The sequence below is a fragment of the Haemaphysalis longicornis genome, unplaced genomic scaffold (genome assembly GCF_048455015.1).
Source record: "Haemaphysalis longicornis isolate Haplotype H1 unplaced genomic scaffold, Haemaphysalis longicornis Haplotype H1 scaffold_3, whole genome shotgun sequence".
NCBI classification, from domain to species: domain Eukaryota; kingdom Metazoa; phylum Arthropoda; class Arachnida; order Ixodida; family Ixodidae; genus Haemaphysalis; species Haemaphysalis longicornis.
This window is the reverse complement of record NW_027526335.1, coordinates 199,057,686-199,076,285: the sequence shown is the minus strand read 5'-3', so window position 1 is coordinate 199,076,285 and position 18,600 is coordinate 199,057,686. Positions and strand designations below refer to the sequence as shown.

At 46.0% G+C, this 18,600-nt stretch overlaps 1 protein-coding gene across 1 annotated transcript in view; it reads left to right on the top strand.

Moving 5' to 3' along the window:
• The first annotated feature begins 10,003 nt into the window (after positions 1–10,003).
• LOC144175924 (luciferin 4-monooxygenase-like) overlaps positions 10,004–18,600 on the top strand; it is a 104,157-nt gene continuing 95,560 nt past the window's right edge. Inside the window, exon 1 of the mRNA XM_077704993.1 lies at positions 10,004–10,209. Coding sequence (XP_077561119.1) covers positions 10,087–10,209 — 123 coding nt within the window. The 5' untranslated portion in view covers positions 10,004–10,086. The remainder of the gene's footprint in view (positions 10,210–18,600) is intronic.

Below are 18,600 nucleotides of genomic sequence, written 5' to 3'. Positions count from 1 at the left end.
GAATCGGATGCGACGTATCTTCCAAGCGAATTGTCCTTCTCAGATGCGATGGATGCGGTATGGTACTGCTACAAATCCAATGCGATACGCTACTGTCCCATCCCTGTAAACGTGTTTATACATAGATTGGACCGGCAACCACCAATGCCGATCTGCCAAATTTTCTCGCCTCAGACGACGCACCAATTCTACATGCACGACTCCTAGGCTCCATCATGTTGGCCATCTTTAGTTTTGGCAGACGAGAACCATTCTGCATACTCGCCTTCGGGAATGTCACCCAAGGCTGCTTTTTCCGTGACAGCATCCAGATGTGCTCGTTTTGTGGCAATCTGGGTCATTGTCCCGACGTGCGCCCAAATCATGACGCATGCAGCCATTCCACTTGCCATGTAAAAAACCCTTCCGTCAACCACACCTGCAACCCGCAATTACAACTGCGCGGGCTTCCCCACCATACGGCCAGCAAGGACTGCCGTCGCCAACTCCGCCGACAGCACCGCCAGTGCACACTAGCACCAACCAGACGTACCTACCGTTTTCGCCGCCACCCACGAATATGCAAACGTCACGAGCCAACGTCGCCACAACAGCACTCAATTTCAGGGCGACTGGGACGGCATTGCCAAATACTTTCCCATGTCTCATGACTGCTTCGTACAGAGACACCACTGATCAAGACCTTTTTCATCCCCTACCCACCAAATCGTCATCCCAATCCCCCGAAAAACTGGCCCTTCTCATGGAAACAGGAGAAATAAAAGAACACATCCTGTCCCTTGAAAAAACCGACCACAAACTGCTAGAAAAAATGTACGCTCTCCCACGCCCTTTTATCAACCCCCTCACTATTCCTGCACACTATCTACCAGCCCGAGCCAAATCCAAATCCGCTACCGTCCACACTCAACCTTTCCCACCTACCTTACACCACATCCATACCGCCAACCACCCTCCCGGGACCAGAACCATTACCATCCCCGTCAACTCCTTTCCATACCAACTTCGACAAAACATAGCACCACCTCGAAGAAAAAGTGAGCCAAACCATTCAACTGAGCCAAACTGAGCCAAACCACCATATAACCCACCATCGTGACGATCGTTACATAAACCGTCGCCCGCCTTGTTGAACCCCTGGCAGCCTGCCTCACCGACCTCGAGGACATCATTGCTGAAGTAACCCCAGTCAACCAGGAAGAAGGCGAACGCATCGCACGTTCCCGCTACCCATGCCCGCTCTCTGTAAAACCATGCCCGGCCCATGGCCAGCTCATGCCCGCTCCCCATAAAACTATGCTAGCTCCTCATCAAGAAGCCGAAGCGACTACTCTTCAGGTCACCTTTTCTTATGACCAGCCTGAGCCCCCTCTTTTAACATATCTACCAGGCCTCCAGAGTCCCACCCATCTCCCTCAAAACTGACTATTTGGCAGTGGAATTGTCGTACGTACAGAACTAAACAGTCCTCCCTTTCCCGTCTAAGTCAACTTCACTTTCCCTATGTGATTGCATTGCAAGAAAGCGAAAGACCTCACGCTGCAATTCGTAATTGCACCACGTACATGCATTCACATCAGCCTCGCACCGCCATACTCACTCACAAACCACACATTGTACAAGCGCACACCCTTCGCAATAATTGGCAATATACCTTCATTGAATTTTTGCCACCTACGAAATATCTCATCAGTCTTTTTCTCCTTCATGTATGAAATCTCCAGCAGCATTCTATGGCTTCTACTAGATTCATCCAGTTGAAAGTTTAGTATCTGACTAAACATCACCGCCTAGTCCTTATCTGTGACTTTAACGCGCATCATACTGCATATGGTTATCCTAAAAGCAGTAAATGGAGCGAAAATGCACGATGCTACTCAAGAAGCTCACATCACACTGTGGGCCGACCCTTTATACCCCACCCGCACCGTCAACAGCTTGGCGCAAGATTCCACCCCTGATATCACATACACTCACACTACATGACTAGCCACTTGTATACGCATCAACGAATCTTCGGTCATTGATCATCAAATCATAGAATTCACCATCAGTCCCAGCTACGTTCCCCGAAATATCGGCCACGCTAAGCGTACAGAATGGAAATCCTTTCGTGACACCCCTCTCCCCACCACTATAAAAGACGTTGAAACATGAACTCAAGATATCCTGAAAACGTTCGAAGCAACCCCCCGCACTCTAGCTCTATGAGAAGATCACCCTTCAGTGGAAATGCATCTCCGACATATGTGGAATGCTCGCAAGGGCGTATCCGCCTATGAAAAAACAAAAAATGCACCAAGAAAATACAATGCTCACACTTTACACAAACAAAACCGCGCACAATTTTGTAACCGCCTGAGAGGGACTCTCAACAGAAAGTCCACATGAAACATCCTCCGCGCCATGCTTGGTACTAGGCCTAGCAAGCAAACGCCGGACGCACCTTCCGTCGCCTAATCCAAAATCAACACCTCAATGAAGGTCAGCTGCATGCACAACTCTTCACACAGTACGCAAGCCACGCAACAAACCCCCAAACATTCCACCTAGCAACTACCAAGGAAAAGAAAACCCCGACCTTGTGCGCCTCGTACCCTGTCGCTGAACTCGCCTTCGCCATCACGAACCTCGCTCGTAACACAACACCAGACAAAGACCGAATACACAACAAACTACTCCGCAACCTTAACCTCAAATACTCAGCCGCACTTCTTGACTTTTTTATTTATTTAATCATTTAATTTAATTTAATTAATTTAATCGTTTATTTTATTTAATCATTTAATTATTTAATCAGTTATTTAATCATTTCTTGACAACCGACTATCTGTCGCCTCAATAAACATGCCGAAATCACGCTTATTCCGAAGCGCGGGAAGACAGTCCCCCTAGGAAATCTTAGTCCCATATATTTACATCGTGTGTAGGTAGGTTATATAAACACCTAGATAATAATCGGCTCACAGCGTACCTCGAAGAACACCACTTACTACCTCATACATGCTTTCCTTCCGCGTACAACTATCCTCCCAAGACGTCCTGTTACAGCTTAAACTATTACTACGGAGCTCAGACACCAAACGCGCTATCCTTGCCCTGGACAATAAAGAAGCCTTTGACAATGCACCACATCAGGCTTTGCTAAACGGTCTACTATTATATAACTGCGGCACGTGTAATGCAATTACGTACAAAACTTGCTTTCAGATCGCACAGCCAAATGTAACCTCGGCCCCAACCAACCCCTCGCCTTTCGTGTCCGACCGCGTGGTACACTCTAGGAATCAGTCATTTTCCTAGTCCTTTCTAATCTTGCCATGCTGCAGCTTGCGCCACTTCTACAACAAATTCCACACGTGCAAGACGAACTTTTTCCCGAGGATCTCACTATATGGACCTCAGGGGGTTGGATTGGTGAACGACAACACGCCCTCTAAAAAGCGATTTAGAACCGCTACAACTACATTACAGTCTTCGGGCTCAATTGTGCACCAACAAAATCGGCTCTTTTTGTCCTCAAAAAACGCACTCAAGGCCATAAATCACAACCTCTCCCAGACCCACAATTAAGCCTACATGCCCCCCCCCATACTAACGACCGCAGAAATTCCTGTTGTGGGACTTACTACCCAATCAGACGGCGCTGCCATTGCTACTATACATAACTTACCAGAACCGCTACTACAAATCACACAAGCAATCAAAGGCATTGCTAATCATCGAGAAGGACTGAAAGAAAACTGCCTTGTGTGCCTCATTGAAGATTTACTAATTATCCACGTCACATACCCAAATCCTTATTACGATGTCAAATATAGTTATTCGAAAACTAGACAAAATCATCCTGGAACCCTATAGTTTAGCACCAGGGCCACCCCGAACAGCTTCCACTGCCAAACTACTACAGATGGTAATTCATAACGCTTAGAACAAACTTCGAGAGGCCATCATATTGTCACTGGACACATAGGATGGCAATGTTCCATACTGCTTGTTTCTGTCAGCGGACGACGACGACGAGAAAAAAGTGGCTGGGGCCTGGAGCGCGCTAGCTTGCTGCAGCCATGTGAATACTGTAAATAGATCGTCCGCCTAATCGCATCGCTCGTCTCACTTGTGTCTTCCCTTTATGTAACATTTTGGCAAAGGGTGTGGTGTCTTCCTCATCGGGGCCTCCGCATCGCATCGTCTCGGTCTGGGTGAAACTGTCAAGGGAAGGCGGGCCATGTCAGGCAGCCCAAGCCCACTGAGACCTGCATTCGACCACGTCCCCCGCCCAATGTCCCTAGCCCGTAGGGAGCCGATTAAGAGCAGACTTCGCAAGCCGAGACCAGAGCAATCGAAGATACCCCGTCCCCATCCCTCTCGTTCTACATGGTTCGAGTTCCTCCTACGGTTCGTTCCTGCCTTGAAGACATCGCTCCTGCGAGGCCAGGCATCATCTAGGCATCATCGTCATCTGTGGCGGAAGGCACATCTTCAATGTACATTTCCATCGCATTGCCCTTCCGCTTCACAAGCGCCACATCACCGTGGCTTCGACCGTGACGGTCGCCCTCTACCAGGGGGTTATGTCACGGGACACATAGGCTGGCAATGTTCTATACTGCCTGTTTCAGTCAGCAGACGACCAAGACGAGGGAAAAGTGGCTGGGGCCTGGAGTGCGCTAGCTTGCTGTAGTCATGTAAATACTGTAAATAGATCGGTCACCTAATAGCATCGTTCGTCTCATTTGTGTCCTGCCACCGCGTAAGAATATCAACACGATGGAATGGCTCAAGCTCTTACACAGTGGCTGTCACCTCCTCTGTCGCCTCGGCTACAAACGTTTCGCCACCCAACACCCCACTAACGCATCCCCCTGAAACTACGCAATTGCATCTCCGTCACCACAGTACCCAAGAATATGCACCCGGTCTGTAAGCAGGGTTACCGAGAAGAACTCATTCGAATGCTTTGCAAGATTCTTCAAGTCAAGCGCCGAGACATCCGCTAAGTTGACACCACTAAATGCGCCGCTAAGCACGCCTGTGCAACTACAAGAGTAGACTACCGGGGAATTGAACAGTCTTCAGCGTCAGTTTTTAGCAATGACTCCACAGCTGCAGAAGAATTTGCAATACCCCTCGCAGCCACTACATCTCAAGACATTATCGCCACAGTCACTGAATCCCAGGTTGCCTTTCGCCATTACGTGGGCGGTCACATTGCTCTCTTAGCCCTGCGCATCCTAAAGTCCGTCCCTAACCCCCCTAACCTCTACATCATCTGGACCCCGAGACATGAGATTCTGGAGGGCCGTGAGGCGGCTCATGCTGCCGGGCGGGCGCATTTTTACCGGGCATTCCCCTCCAACACTTCAGAGTCATCATCGGAAACATACCATTCTCTGTCTGAGAAATACAAAATATCCTCGAACCTTACCGCCTAGAAACCCGCATCTTACCCCACCCTAAGACAAGTTCACGAAGGAAGAGGCCACCGTATACCTACCGCCGCCTTCAAACCAACACATACCCGCACGGCACCTTCCTCCACGTAATCTTCCCCAACTCATACTCCACCGCCTGCAAGTACTTTCCCCAACCACGCAACCGCTGTCATATAATGTGGGTGTGCTCCCGCGCACCATCTCTATCCTGTCCCGCGCACCACCTCTATCTCTATCCGCGCTCTATCCTGTCCCGCAACCAGACGAGCGGTGGCAAGTCAAGCTCGCCTGCCCGGACCCCGTCAATCAGCTTCGGCTGGTTGAAATGGCACACCTGGCAGCGACCGCCCACGGACGTATGGAGTGAGAGGACCCTCATTGTCATGGCTCCATACCTAATATAAAACTAAAGTTTATCCCTCCTGTTCACCAACATTGTGGTGCTGAAAGTAACCAGCAGTTTGGCAGGATTTTTGGCAATATTCTCATCAGTGATATGTTTTCGTTAGGTCGACTGAATGCGAGGCATGCCAGGAATCAGCACTGGCAGACAATCCGGCGGATAATTCAAATTGCTCGCTGCTTTTCGGCTACACAATTAGGCAGCGCAATACAGTGACTGTGCGTTGGATTTTTCGTTTTCTTCGGTACTACTTTTTTTTGGCGGGAGGAGATTTTAGCGATAATTATTTGTTACCTCTATTTTTGTTTTTGTTTTTAAGATCGCACAGGACACACGTGTCCAACCCTTTCGGTGCGACATAATTGGGCATGGCAAAACAGGGGGAAGAAACGCGGCACTTTTTGCGTGAGACCTGCTTTCTGACACATGTTTAAAGTGTTCTGTATGTACTATGAAAGCTATGTACTCAGCAAACGTCTCCAGGTTGGGCATGTGATGGGTGAAAAAGGCCGATCACAAACTTCAGAAGTAGTCGGTTAGAGATATGGAGCATACAATACTAACAATAATTCCGTTGTGAATTGTCCATGCAAGCATCTTACGAGTCACAACATTGCAGAATGAGAAAATTGTCAGTAAACGGAGCTATTATGCATACTGGTGCTTGGGAAAGAGTACTTTCAATTTTAGAGAGTAACCTTCTCTAAATGGCATAGTCTGTGTCATAAAGTCGGAAATTCGTGTTGTGCTTAGCGAAATGACCCGCGCTCGGTTACCTGTAAGAAGGTGATAGAAGTCTTTGTGCCATCGCCGTCATCGTTTACCCCTGGAGATTAGTATAAAGCGGCCACAAATGGGTTGACAACGTAGAAATAGACGTACACAGATTGGACACAGCAAGCAGAGTTGCCAGGAGTACAGGGTACGCCGAGGAGAATTAATAGGTAAGTGTACTTGTGCTGTGAAAAAAAAGTGCGAAAGGGATGGAATCGCACCCACGGAATGTCCTGAGAAAGGAACATACATTCCTCCTCATAAAGCGTATTTCAATACCTCACAGGAGGTGTGGGACACTCTTTCGGTACCTGACATGTCCGTGGGTGTCCGAGTAACCCTAGAGCATTCCCCACACGGGTCCAGATGTCTAACAAACTGTTAGCCACCTCCCACTGGAGTTACGCGCTACTTCGCCGGAACGTTTACCCTTGGGAAAATAACAGCACCAACTGATAACAAGGGTCATACTATGACTTCTGTTTGGCTCTAAGTTCCCATTGTATCATGAGTTAGTGACAGCTCCAAGTAAAATGAGCACTTACCTGTTTGGGACGGTGGTTTTTAGGCGTTACTTTACACCAAACGTATTACGTTGAGACTTTCAGTTAGGTAAATTTGATGCTGGGCCTTACCACGTAACAAAGGCGTTGTACTCACTGTACATTGTGCTGTTGGCAGAAATCTACGACTAGACCTCTAAGTGCAACGTTATGCCCAATATCAGGCCATGGCATGACCTCGCTCCTTCATGCGTCCCGTGCGGATCAACATTAGCGGCAGGGTTTAATTGAAAAGAATTCAAGGGAAGTGTCAACGTACAGGCTTGCCCTTTTACTACGAAATTACTATTAGTTTGCCGGTGGCGGCATCGGAAGACAATCCCTACACATTTATTGTGAAGTCTTTGATGGGATAACTTATTCATATCTAACATCTTCTGCACCTCTGGGCTGCTAAACGCAGCGTCATGGACATGTGTACAACGCAGAAACATAACCAATAATTAGGACTGAGAATGACACTCATCACTCGGCATGAAGCTCAATGCGCGAAAACATTGCAAACACAAAACTGTCGCATTCTCTTCGTCAAACTGCAGGGAACGCTCCGCAATAGACGCACTTGGCCTATTCTCCGCTTCTACGTGGGATGTGAACCTTCCTAGACCACCACACACAAACACATTCAATGGGTGGAACATAGCTACACGAACGACCGAAATCGATATGTCGACACGTTGCGCACTAAATTTTTTGGTGTTCCACGAGATCGCCGTATCTCGCAACAGCCGCTCACAGTTGCGTAGTTGACCCCACTTTAGACGCCCGTTCGTGAAATAACTACCACAAGTCTGCGCCAGGATCATCTGGAACGCGGCTCCAGCAATGCACCGTAAACAATGCATCATAAACAATCTGCTGCTGAATTTCAATGACGGAACCCTAGTTTTTTGTCCTCACCCATGGCAATAGACATTGAGACATTGAACCTTACCCCCAAAATGGGACTATGCTTATATGACACCCATCCCCAAACCTAACAATGGACAACCTACGCCCCTTCCCTCCCACTTTATGTTTTGGCAAGCTCTTTAAAAACGCAGTCCACTCCCGACTTACCGACACTTGGAGGGCAACAACCGGAACCCCAGTATCATGGTCGGCTTTGAAGTCACTTGTCTACTCAGGACGTCCTACTAAAGCTGAAAGAACAGGTACGCTACAACCACCGCTAAACCAACCCAAACACCATGGTCGCATTAGGTGTCCAAGGAGCATTCTATACGTAAAAAACCAGGCCAAACTCCAAGATCTCCAGCATGATATTGCGGTGGTTGCACGTATAACTCTATCAATCTTTCCTGACACGCGAATTCCAAGAATTATTCCGAGCTCCACACAATTAAAAGCCGCCACTTATGGTGTATTGAGCTTAGCTGTGAATCTAGGATTATTGATTTCATAACGGCAATTACGATTGACTTTTCATGAAAGTACGGTAGTCTGCGAACTAGGGGCAAAACCAGTTAAGTGGGAGGTCATCAGCTTTCGTGAAACGCGGGCAGCGTGGTGTTTAAGATATCGGTAGAGGGTCTTACCATCCTCTGGTAATAGGATGGGGCATAGCTTGCGTTTGCAATGTATTAACTGATGGATACGTTTGGACGTTTAGGAAAATTTTGGGCAAAGGCACGAGGAAGCTGCGCGGGGGTAGGTTTGAGAGTCGAGTTTTGTTGCATTTTCATTTTTAAATATTTATACCACGGAGGATAAGGGGCCTTGGGGGGTGTTTGCACAAGGAGGAAGTAGCGGAGACACATAGTCTACTCAGCCGCTCAGCCGGGTAACCTGCGTGCTGCCGTACTGGGTAATTCTCAATGTCCGGAAACCAAAAAGTGAATGTCACCATTATTTCGGCTGAAAGTAGCAACGGTGAAACCTTTGTGAGGAAGTGGGTATGTGAATGTCGGGTTGTTGATCGAATGGCAAGCCTGGCAGGAATTAGTGAAGACATGTATTTGTGGTGCAGCTGTCGATCCCGAATCAAACATGCCAGGTCTAGTGCATAGATGATAGCGCAGACGTGAGCTGCAGCAGCTGCAGACTTCAGCTGCATGGTACGCAGACGATGTGCGAGTCCCCACATGTTGGAAGTAAGGATGGTCAATGGTGCAGCATTGATGAATGGGGACATTGCTTGACTAAATTCACCTAGTGCGGAGAATATAAATGCATTGGTGGCATATACCAATTGCCTTGTCAACTATAAGGGAGTAGTTCGTTAAAAGAAGGTGTGATATCGAGAAAATCGGTGCCAAGCAAATCCCAGGTCCTAGTCCGTGTGACTTTTTTACACTGCGGAAAACATCCAGCGGCAAAACATATACACAAAACCTCTGTGGTTAAGCTCCCCGCAAACGCGTGTGACAGCCGCTTACAAAGCGAATGCTTTACTGCTTCTATATATTCATGGTACCTAAGGTGACATGCTATGAATTTGAAGACTTCATCTGTCGTGGCAGTTTATACGTGTTTTCAGCGAAAGGTATGTTTTTCTAATTTTCTCTGCATGACATCCGGAAACACATTTTCCGTCGAACGGCGCAGGTGGAAAGCCGGATGACAAAGCATGCAAATAGTCATATGAAACCCAGACATCACGGGTAGGGTGTGCTGTAAAAACGTTGGAAAGCCGCTGGGTTTTTATGAGAGGCATCTGTGTGGCATTTGTTGCTGATTTTTACATGCTCTTTTCAAACAGGATAAACGTCGACCGCGCGATATTATACGCACGTTGAAACAGCGCTGTTGAAAACTTTCCTGGCCCTGATACCAGCTGTAGCCCTATTTCGGGACAGACAAAAAGGACACGCGCCCAGAGTGTTTTGCGATAGAGTGCTTTTGTAATCGCGGGACGTCATTCTGAAATCGGAGTCGTTGGGAAGTTTATGTGTGTGGCATGTTGTAAAACATGGCCGTTTTAATCGAGAACTGCATTGTGAAGTCCTGCATCGAGGAAACCATAATTCCGCATACAGACTTCGCCACCTTCTTCACCGATGCGTGCAGCAAATATGAAGACAAAGTCGCATTGGTAAGCTAAAATTATAATTATTTCTCTATACACTTTTCAGGTAAACGTCAGAGTGTGAAGTTTAAAGGCTTCGAATTGTCGGGTTGGTCAGCTTATTAAGCCCTTCCAGAACACAAGTTACTAACAGCGTGAAAAAAGAACGGGTAACAAAGAATCAAGAACACGAGTACAGAATCTGCGGAAATTTTGATCCTTCAATTCACAAAATATTCAAACAATGTCGGTACAGACAAAAAGGAAAGAAACACGCAAACAGATCGAAAAAGGGGCTCCCATACCACGATCTCCTGCCCATAAAATATATGTAAACCCACACACACACACTATCTTAAACTGGCAATACAATGCCACTCCCGGTGCAATAATCACAGTGGAAACGCGGGGGAGCGGCACCACACATAGCTTCACGTGTTGTCTTATTTTGGGTTTTACTTGTCATTACCGTCCAGGCAGCAGTCTTGTGCTAGTCGATCAGTGTGGACCGCTTTAAGAGAATGTAATACAGCAAACACCTGCTAAGGCGAACTTGACGAAGCAGTGAAAACTGGTTCGCCATAACAGCACTTCGGTTAATTGAGAATGACCCCTGACCCCAAATACGCTGCTTTAACACTGAGGACATATCCATCGTTCATCAGAAAAATTCTCCAAAACGAGAAATCATTTATTTCACCTTGATAAAAACTAGCTCCAAGGTTTCGTGTTAGTTCGAAGATGCCTGTTTATCTCTGCTGAGAGTATTAGTGCGCACTCGCGAATGACGCCCTCTGAGCGATGACGTTAAACATCATTCGGTGCAACTATGTGGTCAAAGATACAATTCACAAAAGAGCTTAAACAGGCATCTGCTGCCTTACATTTCATCATTGCAGGCTACGTGCCCGCGTTCGTATTGTTGTCAGCCGTATCTCGCAGAAGCACTTCAGGGACCGCTTTAGGACGTCTTTACTCCCCAGAAATACACACCTCCGAGCCACTTATATTCGCTTCGGACCGCTACCTCAACTTCTTTGTATTCCAATCCATCGTGTAGAAGCCACGTCACGAGTGCCACATTCAATATCCAGAGTCGTCAACGCTAGCGATCACTGTGGAAGTTTGTTGTAAAAGTCGGTGTAAAGTTATTGCTCGTGATCACACCTTAAAAGACAAAAGTCTTCCTTGGGCTACCAAAAGGCAAAAACCTTTGTATATGTCTCTGTATGTTGCTGTGGCTTTCGGGTCGTTGATTAAGCCACCCGGCCTGAACAGAAAGTATCTAGAAGCGCAACTTTTGAAAACTTGAAAATATGGTAGCATCTGTCATACTTGCCATCACCGTTCAGCAATAAAAAGCAAATTATTACAGTTGGATCAACGAAATTATCCATTCATAACTGAGACTAACATTTTGCATAAAAATGCCAAGTTACGTGTGGATGATTTTGGTAGTGACAAAAAAACGTTCACAGCATTATGCTGGCAGAAACTATAAATACTGGCTCGTGCTCGGTCCGAGAGTTCGAGACGCAACTCAAGTCCAAGCGTAATAAAAGTTCCCAAAAGATGGAGCACCACTTCTTTAGGTGCCGGAAAATAAATCGATTGGAGCAAACCTTGATATCGCTGATCTTAGAAGCAGCGACGCATAAGTGAAAGAGCTGGAAGGGAGGGCAAGATCGGGAAGAGGTGAAGAAGGTACATGGAAGGTGTTGCGAAGGGCCTTCGTAATTTGTGGAAATTTGCAGTGAAACAAGTGCGTACGCTACAAATTTTCTATCAGTGACGCTGAAGCTTGACACCGGCTTTTTCCCTTAAGCTTGTGCCAATGGAAGGTTGTATTAGAGAACGGCTTGCGGAATTATACGCCTCTGGCTGAGATGATTTTGTATTGAGTTTAGGGAAATCCAAACAAATGTGCTGAAGTTGTTCTTGATATATGAGAATCCTACTCAACCGATTTCGTAATAACGGCATTTTACTACATATTTAGTAAATTGTACACGGGGCTAAATATATTGAACGATACCTGAGCGCTGTTAAGAACAATGGCAAAGAAATTTAGCTTTGGAATGAAATGAATGGGGTTTGTTGTAGAACCAGTCAAAAGTCCCCAACAGTGAGTATTTTACAGGCACCTTTTGCGTATTACAAAATTTCAGCATTTCTTCATCCAATATTACAGCAGAACACACGCCATAAAAAAGAACCATGCCGTTTTAGGCACGTTGTTGTTTTTCTTGTGCACAGTAAAAATTAGTAACACTATTTTTCATAAACATTTCGAACCACCCAAAAATGACCATCGTGGCGGGATCAACACAATGATATGGACAAGACCTCTGTTTGTGTAATAGAATAAATAAAGAGGGGTTCAGTGAGAGCGCCATAAGCAACCCTGCAGGGACACCACTGCGCCACGCTTCATAGCTTTCAACTTGTTGAAGCCACCTTGAGTAGTAAACTAAATTTATCGCTGTGAGCCATAAAGACGGCCTAAGTGGGACAGAGGAAAAGCAAGCATTGCTATACTCGTGTAGAAACTGTACAGAAATTGCACTTGTTCTGTTTGATAAAACATTCACATTACTTAGAAGCAGAAGAGAGCTAATAGCGTCGCCTGCTATGTAATACTAACCCCGTATTTCTTGAAAATGATGGCTTCCTCTGCAACTGCCTGGGGTGTGAACCGTTACTGATCACTTGGTGCATTCAGGCGTCAGAGAAAGAATAAAATAATTTTTGTTTGTCGCCTAGAACAGTAACACGCACCATATAGTTTTAGTCAGAGTCGTCTTGGGCAATAAAATACTTCGCCAAAAAGAAGCCTTACTTGCAGGAAGGGTGCAGACAGGTTGCGATTAACTCACGTTGCGTAGCATAATTCTTGTAGGTGATGTGACTTCCCCTTAGGTGAATCCCTGTGCTACCATTTTCGGTGTAAGCTAGCGGTACGCGAGGGAGCTCAATTTGCCCGTTCAGTTTTACAAATTCCTTTAAAATTCCAACTGGCGTAGCCATCGGTGTCACTGCCGAAATCACTGAATGCGCAAATGTTATAGTAAATGCAATGAAGAAAATCAAAACCTGTACATGATACGTAATTGATACAGTGGAGAATCAACACTATCGATGATTTTATGCGCACGTAATGCCCCCCTTACCAAATAAGAATTAGAACACACCAAGCTAGAAAACAACCCTTGCAAAACCTCCGCCAAGTACGCGACCATGATATAAAAGCATACCTCGGCAAAGTTGGCGCGGCTCACTGAAACTCACTCACAATTTTGTTTTCGAATCACCACTCACTCAAACTCAGACTCAACACTGAGCAGCACATCTGCGCTCACTCAAACTCAAACTCACATTGAGCTCAAAATTCAGAACTCACTCGGACTCAAAACTCAAAATGTACTCAGAACTCAAAATGTACTCAAACTCAAAATGTAATCAAAACTCAAAATGTACTCAAACTCAATTTGGACTCAAAACTCAAAATGTACTCAAAACTCAAAATGTACTCAAACTCAAAATGTACTCAAACTCAATTTGGACTGAAAACTCAAAATGTACTCAAAACTGAAAATGTACTCAAGCTCAAAGTGTATTCAAACTCAAAATGGACTCAAAACTCAAAATGTACTCAAACTCAAAATGAACTCAAAACTCTAAATGGACTCAAAACTCAAAATGTACTCAAACTCAAAGTGAAATCGAACTCAAAATGGACTCAAAACTCAAAATGTACTCAAACTCAAAATGAACTCAAAACTCTAAATGGACTCAAAACTCAAAATGTACTCAAACTCAAAGTGAAATCGAACTCAAAATGGACTCAAAACTCAAAATGTACTCAAATTCAAAATGAACTCAAAACTCAAAATGGACTCAAAACTCAAAATGTACTCAAACTCAAAGTGAACTCAATACTCAAAATGTGCTCAAACCTCAAAATGTACTCAAACTCAAAATGTACTCAAAACTCAAAATGTACTCAAAACTCAAAATGTACTCAACCTCAAAATGGACTCATAACTCAAAATGTACTCAGAACTCAAAGTGAACTCACAACTCAAAATGGGCTGAGAACTCAAAATGAATTCAGAACTCACATGGCCTCACGGAGATTGAGACAGTCAGAGAGTGAGAGTGAGTTTGAGAGTGTGAGATTGAGAGTGTGAGTGTTAGAGGGAGAGACGAGTGTGAGTGACAGTGATAGTGTGAGAGTGAGAGTGAAAGTGAGAGTGAGTGAGAGTGAGTGAGAGTGAGAGTGAGAGTGAGAGTGTGAGTGAGAGTGAGAGGGAGAGTGTGAGTGAGAGTGAGAGAGAGTGAGAGTGTGAGTGAGAGTGAGAGTGAGAGTGTGAGTGTGAGTGTGAGTGTGAGTGAGAGTGAGAGTGAGAGTGTGAGTGAGAGTGAGAGTGAGAGTGTGAGTGTGAGTGTGAGTGAGAGTGTGAGTGAGAGTGTGAGTGAGAGTGAGAGTGTGAGAGAGTGAGAGTGTGGGTGTGAGTGTGAGTGTGACTGAGTGAGAGTGTGAGTTAGAGTGAGAGTGAGAGTGACAATGAGAGTGTGAGTGTGAGTGTGAGTGTGAGTGTGAGTGAGAGTCAGAGTGTGAGTGTGAGTGTGAGTGTGAGTGAGAGTGAGAGTGAGAGTGAGAGTGTGAGTGTGAGTGTGAGTGAGAGTGAGAGTGAGAGTGTGAGTGAGAGTGAGAGTGTGAGTGTGAGTGAGAGTGTGACTGAGAGAGAGTGTGAGTGTGAGTGAGAGTGTGAGTGTGAGTGAGAGTGTGAGTGAGTGAGAGTGAGAGTGAGAGTGTGAGTGAGAGTGAGAGTGAGAGTGTGAGTGAGAGTGAGAGAGAGTGAGAGTGAGAGTGTGAATGTGAGTGAGAGTGAGAGTGTGAGTGTGAGTGAGAGTGAGAGTGAGAGTGTGAGTGTGAGTGAGAGTGAGAGTGAGAGTGAGAGTGAGACTGAGAATGTGAGTGTGAGTGTGAGTGAGAGTGAGAGTGTGGGTGTGAGTGAGAGTGAGAGTGAGAGTGTGAGTGAGAGTGAGAGTGAGAGTGTGAGTGAGAGTGAGAGTGAGAGTGAGAGTGTGAGTGAGAGTGAGAGTGAGAGTGTGTGTGTGAGTGTGAGTGTGAGAGTGAGAGTGAGAGTGTGAGTGTGAGTGTGAGAGAGAGTGAGAGTGTGAGTGAGAGTGAGAGTGAAAGTGAGAGTGAGAGTGTGAGTGAGAGTGAGAGTGAGAGTGTGAGTGTGAGTGTGACTGTGAGTGAGAGTGAGAGTGTGAGTGAGAGTGTGAGTGTGACTGTGAGTGAGAGAGTGAGTGTGTGTGTGAGTGAGAGTGAGAGTGAGAGTGTGTGTGTGTGTGTGAGTGCGTGTACCTTTTGCTATATACCTTTGCTATTTCCTTATAATTATAACCAGAAAGCATTTTTATATTTGTGCCACGTGATCCCCCTCCAGGAGACCTTTAATTTGATACCCCACACACCTTAGGAGGGTCATACAAAATTCATACCGTGCTCACGCCGGCGCTTGCGCGTTACGTGTGCCCGGAGGTGTTCGAAAGTGAAGTGTCCAGTGTGTGCAAAAGGGCTAAAGCAACTTTGACCCACATCCTCTGGGACTGTGACCTACATCTGGAAGAAGCGGGCGCCTCTCCCGGGCGACTGCCGGAAGACACAGCTCGCGCAGTGTTATCGCAAGACTTGACAGAACAATTGCAGGCCGTCCAGCGGCTCGAGGTGGCTCTTGCCAGACAAACGCGTGGGGCTGAGCCAGCTGGAGACCGGGGGTATAAACCCCACAGATCGACAGCGGGCCGGCCTAGCGGGAGTCGGGGAGGCAACACCCCGAAGACGCTTAACTACGTCGGGTGGCGGGCGACTCTGCGTGGTCCTCCCCGCTACCTCCGCCGGACATTATCAATAAAGTTTACTTCTCTCTCTCTCTCAATATAACGATGCCTCTCATGACTGTAACCAGGACGCATTATTTAGGTGTCCGAAATGATTCCCCTAACTGGAACCTTCAATTTGACGCCCCACATGCTTCAGCGGCCTCACCTTGAATTTAACCCCATCTATGACTCATCATGACCATCTCATGATTCGAACTACGAAGCCTTTTTTTATTTGCACCACGTGATTCCCCTCGTCAAGACCGTAAATTTGACACCCTACACGCCCTAGCGCGGTCACTTCGAATTTTACCCCAATATAAGACTCGCCATGACAATCTAATGGTTATAACCAGGAAGCATTTTTGTATTTCTCCCACGTGATTCGGCTCATCAAGACCATTGATTTGGTACCCATCACATCCTAGCGGAATCAATTTGAACGTTAAACCAATCGATGACTAACCATGACTATCTCATGATATAGCCCTACCACATTTTTGTCCCACGTGATTTTCCTTATCGGAACCTTCAGTTTGATGCCCCGGACACCCAGTGGCGTCATTGTGAATTTTAACCTAATTTATGACCCATTTTGACTATGTCATGATTATAATCAGGAAGCACGTGATTACCCTCATCGAGACCTTTAATTTGAAATGCCCTAGCGTCATGAACCTGAATTTTAACCGAATCTTTGACTTACCATGACTACGTCATGATATATCCATATCTCATGTTCGTCCCGAATGATTCCCCACATCGAGACCTTGAATTTGATTCCCCACATGCCCTCGCAGCGTCATTTTGAATTTTAACCCAATCTATGACTCATTATGACTGCCTGATGACTACAATCAGGCAGCATATTTTTTATTTACCCCGCGTGATTCCGTTAATCCGGACCTTTCATTTGATACCTTACACGCCTTAGCCTCATCAGTTTCACTTTTCACCCAATCTAATGTGGTCATTATTCTGTGTTAAGGGGCGCTGCCCAGTCAATTCAGCTAATTCATTTGAAACAGTAGAAAGGACAGCCCCCGCCCCCATTTCCCCCCTGCTGTCACCTCTTCCTTTGTGACCTTTACTATATCAAGCCATTAACAGTAGCAGTCGAACAACCAGCCCGCCCGCGCCGCCGTGTGCTTTCCCACCACCCTTTCCCACGCTCTTAGTGGATCCGTCAGGAGGAAAAGTTAAGACAACCCTTTTTTATGACCTTACCAGTCAATTATCACTCACGCGCCCAGCCGCGAAAATTAGGTATACAGCAAGTGCTTATGGCCATACTAAAAAAAATCAGACACCACCTCCCTCCCAACCCATCATGCAGATCGCGATTGGTGCCATACCCGCAGGTAACCTGAATTCTGAGCCCACAGTGACGCATGAAATTTAACAGCCAACCATAGCTGCCTGCTAGGCCACTCATATGTACTGAAACTCCAAATGGACTTAAAACTCCTATGTACTCAGAACTCAAAATGTACTCAAAACTCAATATGTAATCAAACTCAAAATGTGCTCAAACTCAAAATGTACTCAGAACTCAAACTCAAAATGTTCTCAGAACTCAAAATGGACTCAAACTCAAAATGGACTCAAACTCAAAATGTACTCAGAACTCAAAATGGGCTCAAACTCAAATTGTACTCAGAACTCAAAATGGACTCAAACTCAAAATGGACTCAAACTCAAAATGTACTCAGAACTCATAATGGACTCAAACTCAAAATGTACTCAGAACTCAAATTGACTCAAACTCAATCGGACTCAAACTCAGTCGTGATCACTCGGCTCAAACTCACTCAAGCTCAAACTCACCATGCCACACTAGCCTCGCGCTCACTCAAACTCAAACTCACGCGTGAGTTTAGAGTCCAAATGAGTCTGAGTGAGTGGACTCATGAGTGAGTTCGCCGACCTCTGTATAAAAGTTTAATTATAATTTCCATAGTTTACTTTAATAAATGTAGATGCAATGCTTTGTTTTGCTTTTTAAAAAGGACAATGCCCCGGGGTTTTTTGACAGTTTAACTGTGCAGTACAGATTGCACAACCAAAGAAGGCGCAGTTGGAGGCTTTGCTCGATTGCCCAAAACTTAAACTTTGGCTGCTGGACAGGGCGCGATAAACAGCAAGGGCTCATAGCATCCCCAACCTGTGCCGTTACCTACCTAAAGCAGAAAAGAAGTCGTCTGCTCACCATATTCATTACCACTGCAGAAAGCAGCGACGCCAGAACTTTGTCTCGGCAATTGTATCATAGAACATTCGCATTAGAGGGGACTTTGATAGGTTTACGTTTCAGGTATCTCTGGACTGTGAATTTTTGCATCTTCTTTAAATGTGGGTGGGCCTTCAAGGCAGCATTGACGTCGCTTTTCGCGGGTGATCTATCCTTGATGACTAAGCTGGCGCTGAAGGCTACGGCACCACTATTGGGAGGCTTTATGCAATGCTGCAGCCAATCAGCGTTTCCGACTCAGGGGGAAACTGCCGGTGGTTTCTTGGCTGGTT